Source organism: Paroedura picta, chromosome 1 (genome assembly GCF_049243985.1).
Source record: "Paroedura picta isolate Pp20150507F chromosome 1, Ppicta_v3.0, whole genome shotgun sequence".
NCBI classification, from domain to species: domain Eukaryota; kingdom Metazoa; phylum Chordata; class Lepidosauria; order Squamata; family Gekkonidae; genus Paroedura; species Paroedura picta.
Genome location: NC_135369.1, coordinates 109,882,412 through 109,899,067, shown reverse-complemented (window position 1 = coordinate 109,899,067; position 16,656 = coordinate 109,882,412). Strand labels below are relative to the sequence as shown.

At 42.3% G+C, this 16,656-nt stretch overlaps 1 protein-coding gene across 1 annotated transcript; it reads right to left on the bottom strand.

The window, feature by feature from the left end:
* Window positions 1-580: 580 nt before the first annotated feature.
* LOC143844837 (pantetheinase-like) lies at window positions 581-16,147 on the bottom strand. Its single transcript, XM_077352553.1, has 7 exons — window positions 15,780-16,147; window positions 15,564-15,694; window positions 12,300-12,492; window positions 10,809-11,106; window positions 5,273-5,646; window positions 4,457-4,627; window positions 581-2,991 (listed from the first exon to the last, which is right to left on the bottom strand). Exons 1-7 carry the CDS (start codon window positions 15,990-15,992, stop codon window positions 2,872-2,874), a joined length of 1,500 nt encoding a protein of 499 aa, XP_077208668.1. The 5' UTR covers window positions 15,993-16,147; the 3' UTR covers window positions 581-2,871.
* Window positions 16,148-16,656: the final 509 nt, after the last annotated feature.

Below are 16,656 nucleotides of genomic sequence, written 5' to 3'. Positions count from 1 at the left end.
TCTTCAGAGTGCATTGTGCTACTGGCCTGACTTTGCTTTGCCTAGGCCAAAGTGAGTGCCCAGAGTCTTGATAGTAGAGGTACAAGGCTGCCATTCCAGTCCAACGATGAGGTCTGTTGTCAGAAGCAACAATCCAAAGTCTGTTGCCATTGGTAACATCTGCTCTTCTTCCCTCCTCCATGAGAGCAGGAAAGAGAGAAATGGACTGGGAGCTCAAGTTTCTTTTGGTGTACCTTCATCATCTAACCTTCTGGTGCCCTAGGCAACTGCCTAGGCTTGCCTGGTGTTTGGGCTATCACTTTCCACAGCCAATAGAGATGAAGATGAAGATGACTCAGTGGCAGAACAGAAAGGCCCAAGGCTGCTGTGACCAAACTAACACATGAAAAGCTTCAACTGCCCATGAAAAGCTTCAACTGCCCATTTACACATATAAAACCTCTACTAGATGGCAGGACATTTTCCCTCCAGACTGCTAGCAATTAAACTTGGAAAGTGCAGTTTCTATCAGCAGAGAAATGTCAGACTCCTTTTGATAAGCAAGGAAGTTACCTGATGAAATACAGTTTGGGTGACAGAATGAAGTTTGAATCCAGTTTTATTCAATTTATAAGTTTTGTGTACACACAAACTTCTTCAGATACAATGAAATGGAAGTTACACCAGGCCATACATAGATGCATAACAGACTGAAGCACCAAACAGGAATCTGGGTAATATTAACAGATAAATAAACTGGAGGAGGCATTTGTAAATGTCTTGTTATATATGGCAGGACCCCTGCCTCTCAGGCTGGCACACTGTTCTTTCCACAATCAGTAGCACTGCTCAATAGTCTAGGCTTGTGCCAAAGCCAGACCCTGTAAAAACCTGACAAGAGACTGTTAGGACTAACTCCATCTTGGACCCCCCTCTTCAGCTTGTCCTTCACTATAAGTCGGGAATCAAAGGTACTGCCTCATGTATTGCTCTCCTCCTTCTCCTCCACTCCATTGTATGGCTGATTCAGTGGCCTGGCTAAAACGTGTTTGCCCAGGGTCCCCTAGACAAACTTCTTTGTCTCACACATATGACTCATGCCAGGACCCTCTGCCAGAGGGAAATCTCTTCTTCAACCTCAGCAGCTAGACCCATTGCGATATAATGGTTCAATTTCTTAGACCCATTAATTCCTTTGTCTAAGCCTATCAGCACCCATCTCTGGACGTGGCCAAGGCATTGCCCAATGTCCTGCTCCATGGAAAATTCCATCATGTACTCACCTGGGTTACATGTAGCCCCTCTCCAAAAATATATACATAAGCAGCAGCTTCACAAAGCCACCTGATTCAGATCCATTAGAAACATACTTCACGCTAGATAGTGTTGCTGCTCTCTACCTCTCTACTTTCTAAGACCGGTAATTATATTGAAACTTCTTTTCCCACTCTATTTTTCTCAATATGACTGATTGCTAGTATGCTAGATATATTTTGCCTATTTTATTATTTTCCTTCTAATACAGATTGTTACTATTTTTACTATAACTATTTGTGTCTGCCTTGAGTTCTTGAGAGTGTAATCACCTCGTAAACATTGGCAAACTATTCATTTCACTATGTTACCACCTCTTGCTAAGCACATTCCCCACTACTGAATATACACGTGTCACAGAACACAAGCATAAGTGTGTTTCTGGTAACAGTCTACAGTCCCAGTCATAGTATTTTTCTTCATTGGTGTATGCATTTATATCTCACCTTTTTTTTGGCTTACAAAAATAGTGAAAGAAGATGAAGTGCCTTTTAGAGCCTTTTGAAGACTTCCAAGGAGGTCCCCATGACTCTTCAGAGTGATAGCAGAGTTCGAATATGTACCTATAAGTCCAACAAAGTTTTATTCAAGGTATAAACTATCATGTGCAAACACACTTTTTGAGATACAATGAAATGGAAGTTACCAGTCCATACACATAGATTGAGGGTGAGCAGTAAATTAGCATCCAGCATAATGAAGGTGTTTAACAGATTCAAGGACCAAACAGGAATTTGGGCGACGCTAACAGATATTTTTCCCAGTTTTAAACTGGAGGTCTCATTTGTAAATGACTACAGCCCTATTCATAATGAGATGCAAGAGTTTTTCTTCATTGTGCATCTTAATTTAGTTATTAAAACATTTATATACCATCTTTCCTTGTGGTTCAAGGTGGCTTATGACAATAGTTAAAGAACGTGAAGTGTGTATGCCCGTGAAAGCTTATAGCCAGAATTAAGCTTTGTTGGTCTTAAAGGTGCCACTGGACTCCAATTTTGTTCTACTGCTTCAGACAAACACAGCTACCAACTTGAAAAAATAGTTAAAAACATGTCCAGTTAAAACCAAAAGTGAGATCAAATACAAATCCCCCCTTAAAAGTTACCTGTCCATTCAAGACCCACAGAAGCTGTGGCAAACAATGAGGCCTTGTAGAGCCTTCTGAAGACCTCTGTGGAGGGGGCTCCCCTCACCTCTTCAGAGAGCCCATTCTACAGAGAAGGAGCCACAATGGAAAAGGCCTGGGGGCTCCGGTCATTTCCAGACAGGCCATCCTTAGTGGTAGGATAGCCAACAGATGGCTGTGTGAAGATGGCAGCTGTCACACAGGGACCTATGGAAGTGCTTGAACTGAGTGAACTGAGAAATGGCTCTATGGATAGACCCTTTGAGTAAATTTCATAATTGACACATGTTTCTACAACAAGTCTACTTTGTCTGACAATGGAATAAAGATATTGTTCTTTACTACTTTTGGCACACAAACCTCCCAGAAGTCAGAAACCAGAGACTTAACACAAATATCTGGATGAAAGCAGATAATATGAAAAGGGAGTAAAGTAGCACAGGAATCTCTCATGAGGAGGCACTCTGCACATGTGGTGGGTCCTTTTCAAACCACCTCCCAAAAAGAGCCACAGATAAGACTGGCTTTGACAGGCCGCGGCTGCTTATCAGACGTCCATCAGACAATACCTGGGGAACAGAAGGAGGACGTGAAAATTGTATATGGGGAAGCAAGTTTTTATGAAAGTAAAGACAACCATTAGTGCCCTTGGATCTGCTCAGGACAGGGCCATGCTCCGAGGTATAATCTCTGGCAGTTCTCAGGGCGAGGAACTGGGAGAAGACCTCTTTACCTGAGACCCTGCTAACCTACTGGCAGTCAGAGTAGACAACAGTGACCTAGATGGATCAACGGTCTGACTCAGAATAGAAGAAGAAGAGTTAATTTTTATATCCTGTTTTTCATTGGCTGAAGGGGTTTCAAAGTGGCTTACAATTGCCTTCCTCTCCCCACAACAGACACCCTATAGGGTAGGTGAGGCTGTAAAAGCTCTGACCAGACTGCTTGGTCAGAACAGCACTCTCAGGGCTGTGATGAGCCCAAGGTCACCAGCTGGCTACATTTGGAGTAGCACAGAATCAAACCCAGCTTGCCATTTTAGAAGCCGCTGCTCTTAACCACTACATCACTTTATATATTCAAAAAGGTTCAGTGGCTTCAGTTGCAGACTGGACTCCCTGCCAACAGGCTCCTTACTATGCCTATGCCACAGCTGCAAGGACAGAAACAAAATGAAACAAGATGAATAAACCATTGAACAAAGAGTGGGAGGGAGGGAAGCTGTTCGGGCAGCATGAGGCGCAGAGAGGCCGAGAGCAGGAGCACGTGGCACCTATAAATAGAAAGCCATGCCCCCCCTCCTCTGTGTGCTGTCAGGACCTGCTGCAGCATGCAACGAGCATGCCATCGCCCTTCATTGGCGCCCGTCACAGCACCAGGGGCAGCTGCACTTATTTGCGGCTGCTAATTGTCAGCTGAGGCCTTGTTGCCCAATTACATGCTAAATGTTCCCCAATCCCTGTGTTCTTTGATGCTATACCTCATCATGGCGGCTAGAATTGTGTTTGTGAGACACTGGAAACAACCCTGTCAATTCGAGAACAGACCCCAAAATGTCTGGAGATTTATCAACTGATAAAATTGCCTGATTTGAGGAATGGGAATGATACGCAGCAACCTGAGTCCATTTGGAAACCCGTGATGCAGAAGCAATGCCGTCTTCTTAAGTAAGGCACTCTTATTCCTTCTTTGTTGCTGTTCGCATAGATTTCTTTCTTTGGAATTAAAATACATTACAAAAATAGGAATGTGATGCTAAAAACACAAGATTATTCTACTGGTGTGCAGAACTACAGTTGGTTTGCTAGCCACCATGGCAGGCTACCTGTTTCTCAAACCAGGGCATCTGAATGCAGACCTACCTCTAGAAGCTACTAGAGAGAGAGACCACATCCCACTACAGCAAGAGGCTTTCCAGACACAAAGTACAAAGACACAGATACTGAAAATTTAGGAACAAACTTATTTTTGTACTTTGGCATATAATTGAATAACAATCCTCTAGTGGTGAATTAGCTGTAGTTCTTCTCTTACCTCAAATTCTCCTGGGGCTAGCTGAGTTCCTGTCAGCAAGACTTCTGGAAACACATAACTAGTATTAAATGTGCCACTGAGAGAAAAATAGTCAAACTTGGTACGAGCAGTATCCACTCCCTGACCACATGATTTCAAGTCCGTGGTGTTACACTTCACTAGTGTACATATCTGTGGGTAAAAAAGAGGGAAAGGGAATATTTAACAAATCTTTAAGAAGAAATATAGTCTCATCCACATGATATGGCAAAAATGCTTGACATACTTCTATAGAGCCAGTGGGATCCTATTATTTTCAGTAAACTGTTCAGTTTTAAGTTCCAGTTTTAAATACATCTAAGGAAATAGCGGGCAATTCTTTCTACAAAAATGAGTATTGTGCTGCCTTAGTCAGGAGCCATAGGGATTACTCTCTGAATAAATACAAGGATGAGGCAACTTTTTGTCTATACAAAGGATTACATTCTTTCCTTGATTAAAAAAAACTCCAAAACACCAATACTTATTATGTTGAGATCACACAGTGGAACTATTAAATTCACATAAACAGGTCATTTCAGTATCATCTTTATTCTTCAAATAATATTAGGAAGGTAAAATATTAAGCTGTGACTAACAAAATGAAACAACAAATTTATGGCAAGCCCAGCAAGGGGCTATCATGGCAATTGGGAAGCAAAGGCCTTTCTCTTCAGTCTTGCTTGCTTGGTCTCCCATCCAAGAACCAAGTCTGGTTAGCTTCCAAAAATCTGATGATATCGGGCTATACACCATGCAGCCTTCCATCCCATGCTTACATCTCACCAATTTTTTTACCTGCAAATAATATTCTCCTTCAATCACGTGAAGCCCATCAAAAGCCCCAAATGCATAAACTTCATCATTGCATTTCTCAGCCATCTTGTAGCTCAAGTGGCAACAGAGGCCATTTTGACAAACGGTATGATTTCCTGCCTCTTGAGAAAGTCCAGTGAAGGTGAAATTATCAAAATAAATGGCTCCAGTGAATACTTCAGCTTGCGGAAAGAAGTGCTTGGGATTTGAAGCATATAAGCTCCAGTTAACAGAGGGAGGATACGTGGGGGACTGATGGGGATGTGCGTCAACTTCTGCAACGAGGAGACGACCTTTCGGAGTTTCCATATCAAAGTGATATATCTTGGCTCCATTTGGTGTAAAGATGCCACTTCCTGCAGATGACAGACAGAAACAGATTGGAATCAAATCTGGTTTGGGGATGGACACAAACCACATTTTTACAGATAGGTTTATGGCTTATTGCTGAACCATGAACCTATATGAACTGGGAGGTTGGTTTGTAAACCAAACTAGCTCATATGGTTTTGTGACCTCTTTTCTGCTCCCTTCCACTTTTTGTATGGAGCAGAAAGTGGAGGTTTAAATAACACCAAGCTATTTAACCCCCTATTTTCTGCTCTCCATGAAAAGCTGCAGAGAGGAGAAGGGTGTGTTAGACTACAGAAGGCCTAAACCAACAAAAATACATTTTCTCTAGAAACTATTTTTCTCAAAGTAGGCCTGAAAAGTGAAATGTTCTGCTGTTATGTCAAAACTTAACAGGCAAGAAACAATGTAGATAATGTCTGATTTCCCAGAATGAGGAAATCCAGACACTCTGAGTTAAGCAAACAGGATGAAATTGCTAAGAAGACAGTGATATAAGCGGTGGTTTGAGACTGAATTAGTGAGAATTATAGTTCTGCATATTTATTTCTAATACACCTTAAGATTTTAGTGAGCAACCTAGGAGATGGACAGAGGAAAGGGACCTCATCCCATCCATTACAATACTTAATTTCCCTCATTTCCTGTCTTTCAGGTGCTCATCTGAAGGAAGACCCCTTGATGATAAGGCCTTTTCCTACAAGTCATCTGTGGACCACCTTTGAATATGCTTCAGTACCCTTCCCTGAAGGAATGATTAGATTACCCAGGTTTTATTTATTTATTTATTATTTATTTTATTTATCATACTTATCTACCGCCCTCCCCGGAGGCTCCCCCTCTCATTTGCTGGCATTGCTCTATGCTGCTTAAAGAAAAGCTACTGCTTCATTCTTGGCATGATTAATTCAGGTTGAGCTAAACATATACTCTCAGTATTTTTCTAAATTGGGGTATGGACCCATGGAGAGCAGAAAGCAGTGGTAAATGGCCCAGAGCTGGATCCCAGATCGCCCCCTTTACAGCGGAGCCACGCTGAGCAGTTTGTTCCATGCAGCCCAGCTGTTTAAAGGGACTTTCTTAGGCAGGGACTGGCTGCCCAAGAAAGCTCCTTTAAACAGCTGAACCACAAAATAAGACTTGGCTATATAGAGCTCAAAGCTGCTGTACCTTCCATGGTTCAGCTGTTTCTGATCTAAACAGCTCAGTGTCCAGGAGTATCCCGTTCAGCTGTTTTGGTGGCCTTTTGCTCCCTATGAACCTTCATGAACTGCTTTAAAAGTTTGTGAAGTTTTGTGGCCAAGCTGTGAACCATGAACCAGCCAAGATTCATCACAAAGAAAGGTTCATGAGTCAGTTTGTGCCCATCCCTAATTTGCTTTAAGGCAAGTCAACTGAGTCTTAGGGTAGATTTACAAGGGAGTTTCCCAGGATTTCAGCTGTTAAATCCGTGGGTTGAGAAAACATGGATGCTATAAATTCATTTCAGCTCTTTATTGACCCCAGCTCTAATGTACAGAGAACTAAAACTGACCTGGAACCCCCCCCCCCTCCCAGTACCAACATATATACACCAGTGAACAATGGTAGATTCCTGCTAGTGCAGGCTGTTGGTCAGTTTCACTGTGAACTGACTGGACCCAGTAATTGGATCCGACCGCACATTGGCCAGTTGTGGCTGCAGGATTACAATCCTGGTTCGGACCTCAAGTTCAGGTCCTCAGCAAGTGTACATATATAACAGCAGCTGAGCAATTTGGCACTGGATGCTGGCAAAGACACCTTATAGACTCTGAAATGATCTGAACAGTGTCACATAGTGACTAGTGTTACATTCTAACATGGAAAAAACATGCTCTCCTTGAAACTTAATTGAATTTGGGCAAGAACTTTCTCTTGCCAACCAACTTTAAACAGAGGTTTGTTGCATAGCTAAAAATATTTCCCCAAGAAAAGCAGAACACAAAAAATCTGGCCATGCTTCTACAGAAAACAAGATTATTCTTCTACCAGCTTTCACCACTGACAAAACTAATTACAGCTACCACAAGAAGTGCTTACGGTAAAACAGCTCCAGATGGCTCACAGCACTAAGCTTAAATCACATTCTGCTGAGAAAGGAAGTTTCCCCACTAGCAGTAGTCAGATTGCACAGGAAAATGCCACATCATTGCATCTTCCCCTTCCTCATTTCTCCTACTTACAGAACATATGAATATAGGAAGACCACATTTTTAGCTTGGTAACAGCAATGGCTTGTGACAAAAAACAAACAAACAAACATGCTTATGGCAAGGTCACAATTGCAGTAATCTAGCGTATAGTTCCCTTTGGGAACACCTGTGTCAGCCATTGATTTTATAATAGCTTGACAATGGCAACTCTGAAAGAATCATGAGAGCAGTAGCTTTGTGAGGCTGCTGTACATTTTATCAGGCATATCTAGTTGGTACCAGTTGTCTTAGGGGATAAAACAGGTTCCAGTTACTTTGGGACACCATCATTATATTTACCCACTTTCTTCTTTCTTTATCCATCTTAGCTTTGACTCTTGAAAACTCATGCTGCCAAAAATGTTGTTGGTCTCTAAGGTGCTATAGGGATTGGATTCCAGCTGTTCTAATGCAGACCAACATGGCTACCTTCCGAGACTAACTTCACACCTTTGTCTCTTTTTGTATATTAGAAGAATCATATAGCTTATCTGTTTTCTCTTGATTACTCTTGTTCTTTTAGCCACTGTATTCTATAGATTTACACTCCTGGTCCAATGCCTTCAGTTTCACTGTTCCATAAGCAGGAAATTTTTACTCCACTGAACAGCAGCCACATATAATTACAGCATTCTGTCCAACTTCAAATTGAAAAATTGCAAGAGTATGGTTTCTCCTCTTTAGCCATGATACAGCTAGGCTTTCAGACAGCCAAAGGAATACTTAAACAATGGATTTGGATTTGGGACCGGACCCTTCAGACTGGTAGGGCCAGGCTGCAGCAACATCCCACTGTAACATATCTTACTGAAAACATTTAAGGCCTTCCACACAGGTTCTTCTTGAATTGAAAGACTTACTGCACAGGGTTGTTGTGCAGATGAAACAGGAGACAAAAGTACCTCTGCAACAGCATCCAGTTTTGTCTGCAGAATAACGCTGTGCAGTGGCCTCAAATCTGCAGAGAGATGCAAAGAAGAAAGACACATGTCTTGGCTATGTCTAACCCCCAGCCAGAGCAGTATTTTAAGTGAGAAGGGGCTTTTCTGTGGCCTCCCTGTCAGCCATTTGGCAGAAGGAGAAATTTCCCCCCCCCCAAAAAAAAAGGAATGGCCACCCACATACCCTGAGGCTCCCCTGCGTTGCTCTCAGAAATGCCTCCCTCCCCTCAGTCAGGGGCTGTCCGAGGCTGCTTTGCAGCAGGCCTGAAGGGAGGGGGAGGGAGGGAGAGCACTCTCCAGCCTCCTGCCAGCTCTGTCAGGGTTCTGAGGCAATTTACATTTGGACATGACAGTTAGGACAGCCTTGGGGCGAAAAGGGCTGGCGCAGCCTCTGTTCTCATCCCCCTTGGCAGCCCTACTGACCTCCTCTCCCTGCGGTGGTCAGGAGCAGACTGGCAGTGATATCTCCAGATTGCCCCTGGCTGGGCTGTGTGGCGCCTCCAGACTGGATGGAACTCTGGTCTGTCCTGGTGAGGGCCCAATAAGAAGGCGCAAAGTGCCATCGGATTGGCCCCTCCAATTGTCAATCTGAGGCCAAGGGGCCAATGGCCCCTGTTTCCTATCCTGGACTCAGCCCACCCCCCTTAGCCTTAGCGAATTAGCCTTAACCTTAGCGAATTATTTATACTGCTCCTTGAGCAGTTTACAGATATACACTTTGGCATGCTTCAATGCCCTGTCCTCCTCCAGTTTGGAAGACAGATACATTTGTATTACTTATTCACTGTTGGAAAAGGCAATATCTGGTATACAAAGAAGAAGACCCTGCAAGAAGACAAATAGATAGGATAATGAAGTCAGTATCTTCTTTCCTGTTAAGTGTCATCCCTTTTTGGTCTCCAGATTGCTACTCTCAGGGCAATTTCCTCCTTCTCCTTGGAAGGGCCACTCTCAGTCTTACCCTCTCTCTCTCATCTCTTTCCTATCAAGCATATTATTTCCTATCGAGTATATTATCGAGAGTTATCTCTCTCTCCCCTCTTTCCTATTGAGTATATTAATTCCTAAACAATCATTTATCTACTATTTAATTAGGTTGTACACCATTCCTATGTTAGTTACTCTGGCAACATTCATCATGGGTGTGTCCCTGTCCCTGTCAAAGACTGAGAGTGCTATTGCACTGCTCTTACTATAATGACATTCACTCACAATATATCACACTAGTCTTAGCAAGCTCCCCAGGAAGATTAGAGCAGCTCTACAAGCTCTCTGCTTCTCTCTGATCTTTCTTCAAAAATAACACACTACACTGCAAAAGTTTGTATGAGGGCATGCAGCATACGTATGCAGATGGTGAAGTTTTTAATCAAGGCTGAATCATAATGAATCATAATGACGTTGTTAAATATATTTACTGAAATTAGTATATTTTGAGCTGATTTTATATTGAAATAAACAACAGAAGCTGATAACAGCTTTCTGTCCCAAATTTAGCGTGAAATTGGTAATTAATGTTACACATTAAGAAAAGTCATTCTATTTTGTCCTTTGGCTATTTTTCCTGTCATTTGTCCTGTCATTTGTCTTGCCAAATTAGTTTAATTTTAATTAATTTTATTTTAAGCTATTTACTCACTTGTCTGACACTATCATAAATCTTGTTACATAATACAAAAAGTCTTAGTGTTGTAAATTGCTTTCACCTTTGCTTTAAAATCCATATAAGCCCACAAGCAGTACAAACAAGGCTCAAAATCTTGTCACAATGGCATGTGTCTCAAAGTCTTGTCATACAGGTGACAGACTGAAGGAGATGAAAGAAGTAAATTGTCTGTATTGGATTGCTAATACAAATCAATAATGTGGTTTGGGAGGGTTTAACAAAAATAATTTCTGACTTTTCAAAACTCACACTATAAATCCATATTTTTTCACTGCTCCCCCATTCTCATGTTAGCATTGGCAGATGTAGGCCTTAGTCTAGAGGTTTTCATTTAAGGTTCTGATTACCAGTAAGATCCAAGGAAGGCTTGTGTATATTCGCTGAAAGAAGATTGACACGCATTCCCATAGCCCAAGCTGAATGAAACTGGATAGCAGACAACAGTGGGAGTCCATTTGTCCAAGCAGTTGGGAAGAGGATGGTGTCCACCTTGAAGACTTCAACAAGTGATATGGCAGGTTCACGGAAATTAAGTATATCAGCACAAGTGATAATGCCAAATCTCCCAAAGGACGTGTTGAAGTTGACAAACTGTGGGTCCTTGGCAAAATCAAAGTAGGGGGTTTCCACCTCAAAAAGGTTGTACTGTTTATAAGACAAAGAAATATTCTTTGAAGAAAATGGTTCAGTTGTGATCAGGAAAAAATCAATCTCAATACTTTGCATTGTGTTATTTTCTGGCAGAATGTCACGTGTCCTAGCTTTTCTTTACAAAGGTGTAAAAGCAAGAATTGATTGCAACTCTCATTTCCTGTGTCCTTCTCCAGTGATGATGCAGTACACCATCTTCAGTATACCATCTGCCCACAAGGACTTTGTTAAGTGAGGAGACAGTTATATGCCACTAAGAAATGCACAGATGCTCCTTCTCAAGTCAAAATGCCCTCTCATGTAAGACTTTCCATGCCACCGTAGTGCAATCTTGGCTTGAGTTTTGGAAAGGAAATAGCTGTCCATTAATCTGATTAAAGTTACTTGCCTAAAAGTCTTGACCAGCCAAAACCCCTTCTGTTACATCATCTCCTCAGGTAAGAGAGAGAATCTGTTCTGAAGTTTGATGGCAGAATTAAATAACAGAGTCAAGTTTACTCTGTTTAGGAGCACATGTTTTAATTGGCACAAAAGGGCACTGTTGCTTCCTTTTCATGATAACGCAAGAGACACACATAGATTGTAATTTCAATTGGAAAACCTTGTTTTTCCTGCCCCGTTCTTTTCTATTCCCCCTCCCCGCAATAGAAAGTAAGTGCAAAGAGGTGGGAGTTACCAAAGAATTTGCAGTGACATGGTGTGGGCAGAAAAGATCTGGTCCCTGTGCTGCATCTGCCCTGATTATCTCTGGATATTACTGAATTGCCCTGTCCATGGGGCTGACTTTGAAAACTGGTTGAAAGCTTCAATTAGTACAGAATGCTGCAGCCAGGATGTTGACTGGAGAGGGTCACACGGACCATATCATTCCAGACTTGGCCCATCTACACAGGCTCCCAATTTGTCTCCAAACCCAATTCAAGATTCTGGTGTTGGCTTTAAAAGACTTAACGGCCAGGGACCAGCACTAATACCATATTGAAGGATGGCCTACTCCCTTATCACTATCTTGATTATTATTTTATGTGATTTTCATATGTATTTACATTTGACTTTTAAGTGGGTTTTTTGTTTTAGCTGTTAGCCACTTTTACAAATTTTGAAAATAAAAGTAATGATATGAATGTATATTATTTCCAATGCTTGTTCAGAGGACCCAGTTACCAAACCAACCTGTTCATTTTTACCTTGTGGTAACGTGCCAAAAATTTTCCTTCTGGATCATAGACAACATCTGTGTTGTACTGATAGTGCCCATCTTTGGGGCACTTTGGATCAGTTGAATTGCATGACTTTTTGTCCCCCATATTAGCAACCACGTAGATAGAGTAATTTCTTGCCATGCAGCTGAGTCTTTCTTGCACTTCCGTTGATCCAAATCTAACATACACATATAAATAAATGGTGTTAAATCGTGTCAGGGGTTTGATACCCATGAAGCCTCAGGCCTTCAGGGTTGCATGGGAGAGCACTGGGAAAGCTTGGCCCATCAAGAAAGGGCTCCCAACATGGAGCAAAATGCAGAGGCATACCACCTGCTGCTGCCAAACATGATCAATGGGCTCAATGCCCTAGCGACTATCTGTTTCTCTCACAGCCACAATGGGCCAGTTGCCAGCCCTTCAGCGGTCAAGTGTGGAAGGAGCAGCTGTCCTTCAATAAGTGAGTGAGGGGATGGAAGGCCTGTAAATGACTATTTAAGAGACTGAGGAGGACTCACCTGTATGTTTCTCAAGCCTATCTAGAGATACTAAGCCAGGATGTTAAGATAGTAGAAGGGTGAGGAGGAGGACATGGCTGCAGAAAATCCTATCCTGTCCTGCGCTGAGGATTCAAGGAATAGCCAGAAAGGTTAACCATCAGAGATTCTTGTAGGCCAGGGCCAAGGCCTTTTCGGTCCTGGCCCCAACCTGGTTGAATGAGCTCCCGGAAGAGCTAAGGGCCCTGACCGAGCTTGTGCTGTTCTACAGGGCCTGCAAGATAAAGCTCTTCCACTGGGCATTTGGTTGAGATCAGGTGGTGATAAGATTGGAAATTCCTCCTCAGTTTAGCTGGGACATCAGGCTCTCCTTCTATTATGTATTCTCCCCTGAGGCGCTGGACGGGGAAGTTGTCAAACAGATGGGGTGGGGGAGATGGTTTATTTTGCCATTGAATGTAGAATGGTTTTAAGTTGAGGATGGTTTATATTTTATTGAGGGGTTTTAATATTGTAACATGCTGCAAGCCAGCTTGCTGGGAGCGGCAGGTAATAATAACAACAACAATAATAGGTGATTTACCTGGCCTAGCAGTAGTAGGCAATGAAAATTCTTGGGGGCGGGGGATAATGAAACTAACAGAGTTCTTATTTGCCTACTCATGGCAGGAAACTCTAAGCATGTTGATACAAAGAGGAAAACTAATTTTGTGGAGTGAAAGTTGCGATAAGTATGGCTTGGGTTATTTACTTTCCTGTTCTGATAGAGCCCTGCGCTCCACCACCTCCAACCGGCTAGTGATCCCTGCCCCCAAGAAAGTTTGCTTGGCCTCAACCAGAGCCAGAGTCTTCTCTGTCCTGGCCCCTGCCCATTAGAACAAGCTCCCAGAGGCAATCAGGGCCCTGATGGAACTAAAGCAGTTCCACAGGGCTTGCAAAAGGGAGATCCTCCACCAGGCATTTGGTTGAGGTCGACCAAAATCAAACAATACCTACAGGCCCCCCAATCCTCTCTCCCTTGAACCCCTACAACAGATCTGACCAACCATGGACCTCTTAGATTGTTGACTGTTAGAATGTTATTCTCGGATTATTGTTATTACTATTGTTATCTTTATAATATTGTAATCAGTCAGTTTAATGTATTGTTCTGTTACGTTCTATGCGGCTGGCATAGTATACCATGAGCAGTATACAAATGTAATGAAATAAATAAAATACTAATTAATAGAAATGCCATGTAAAGATCATCACATTAGCTGCTGTCACACAAACCAATGAAAATATATTCCAAGAGTTATCATCACTCAGAAGGTATACTTTAGGAATGCATGATGCAGATTTTGAGCAGTGGAGAAAAAAATAGTAACTCATTCTAATCAATCTATTTATCTAGTTAGTTCATTTTCATGCTCTCCCAGCGAAGAGCTCACGATTTTCCTTTCTTTCATTTATCTTCAAGCCAACCCTGTGAGGTAGTCCAACACTAGATACTAAACATTTGACTTGCAGGAGGGCCTTATAGGCAAGAAGGATGCAAACTAATTAATAGCTTGAACATGGCCACAGCTTTATTTGCACACAATAAATGTTGGCCCCAAACTAGGCTTGAGCTTGCCCTGCACCTAAAATAAGGTACCATGGGTACGTATCCGCCACCTTCCTCCAGCGCACATGTTCCCCGCCCCGTCCACCTGCCGATCGAGGATGCAGTGCGTCCTCTTCATGCCAGCCCAGCCACCTCGTCAACAGCAGTGGGGGGAGGGGGGAGCATTTCTGTCTGCTGCCAGCCGCATTTCTCAATGAAAAATGAAGAGTTCTATATAACTAAAAACAGTTGCATTATTTCTGTATTCCCAACCCATACCTATTTAATATTTAAGAACTGACAGTTGCAGATCATACTGTTCAGGTCCCTTAAATATTTATTTTTTACTCTAGCCCTATGTACTTCAGAGAAGTGACACATACATGGATTCTAGATAGTCTTAGCCCTCCTCTCTATCATAAAGGATGCTTTAAGCACAGAATATCCTGCTCTCAGCCTAGAGGTGGGGTCATAGTGACAGGATATCTGATCATTTCTCCACTTGCCTTTACAAATAATCAACAACTAGTAGTAAAGCCTGTTTCATGCTGTAATGTAACAGGCACTAGCTCATGGTTTAGTGCGGGTTTTGTGTCTCACTTGGAAGCTGGCAACCCTAAGAGGTGGTCTCTTTGTACACAACAGTCCTGACCCAAGTCAAGATCAAGCACATCTAGGAAGTGTGGAATTCCAGAGCATGAAACTACACTTATCTGGCAACCTAACCTTTTCTCTGCAAGAAGGGGAATGTTTTAGTGCATGGTAGAGAAGCCCTTACTCACTGGAAAATAAATACAGGGTGTGTTGCCAATGTAATTGAATTAGGTGGTGTTGCATGCAGAACAGGCTTCATAATTCATTCTGGACCACTGAAACCTGCTTTGCAAAACAACATCTAGTCAATTATGTCTGTAACATGCCCCACATTTCACTTAAAGGTAGCTTCCACCATGCCAGAGGCATGGATGCACCATAATGTTTATACAGTAATGTATAACCTGTATGTAAAGTAGCAAGAAAGAAACCCTTACATTTCCATGTTAAGTACGTGAAAATACATGTATGCGATTAATAGCAAATAAATTTAACCACATTATATCATTTTGAGTAGGCACCCAAGTTCTTAAAATTATCACACTAAACATAAGGGATGAAAGAAAATACCTTTGGGGGTCAGTGCATGGAATCCAGTTTACTTGAGGATCTGGTATGTCTTCAAGATAAGGATATAGAGTTTCTCTCTTGAAAACCCAGCCATAAATGCCATCCTCAGGCAACACAATAATGTGGGAGCCCTGTAAGGATACCAACGCGAACACATCATCCACCAGAACCAATACTGTCATCTAAACATTGCTGGATACTACCAATGCATATTACCAGTGCAGCAGCTGTTTTGATGGCTTCTTCTAAAACATCCAGATTTTTGTTCATGTGCTGCAGAGCCTCTTCTCGGGTGACAAGTTTTGGAACTGCTCCTGTCAGTATAACATCATGCTCATAGACTGCAGCAGTGTACTTTTCCAAGGTGGAAGCCTTGAGGACAACTCCAACCAGAACAATGGTGCAAATGGATAGCTGAAAGTGACCCATCCTTACTGAGTCTGAACTATGACTGAGACAAATCTCAGGCTTTCTTGGGATGCTGAAATAGTAAGTACTGATTGAGTTGCTTTAGGGAATTCCCATATCATGAAACAAAGTTGCATTTCCAGGAAGTTCATTATGATGAAACCCTAGCAAAGTGTACTCCCTTAACCAAGAGCTTGCATAAGAGTATGAAGGTATGTCCTAACACTGGTATGTGTGTATCTAAAAGGGACTGTGTCACAGATGAAACACAGCTTATATCCGACAGGCTGAACAAGGTGTACTAGAGTGCTCAGGTGACATAATGGATTAACTACAAATGCTGGGCTGGTCTAACTATTTTTTTAAATGCCTGGGAATCTGTGTGTGCTGGAATGAATTTAAAGTTGGGGGTGGGTGGGATAGGGACATACCACAAAAGCCAATGGCTACTGGTTACTTCCAAAGGGGAAAATGTTGGTTGGTGAACCACATTGCAGTGGGGACAGCCCTGTTTACTGCCCTGAGAGTGTGTAGTTACTGTGACCTCCTCTTGAGATCACCCATTCACCCTGCCTAATGATGAAAACTTTACAAGTTCATAATAAGGTGCCATAGGATGAAATACCTTTGCAATGATTCTGAAGTTATACAGAAGTAGATTTCTAGGCACATGAACAGACATTTT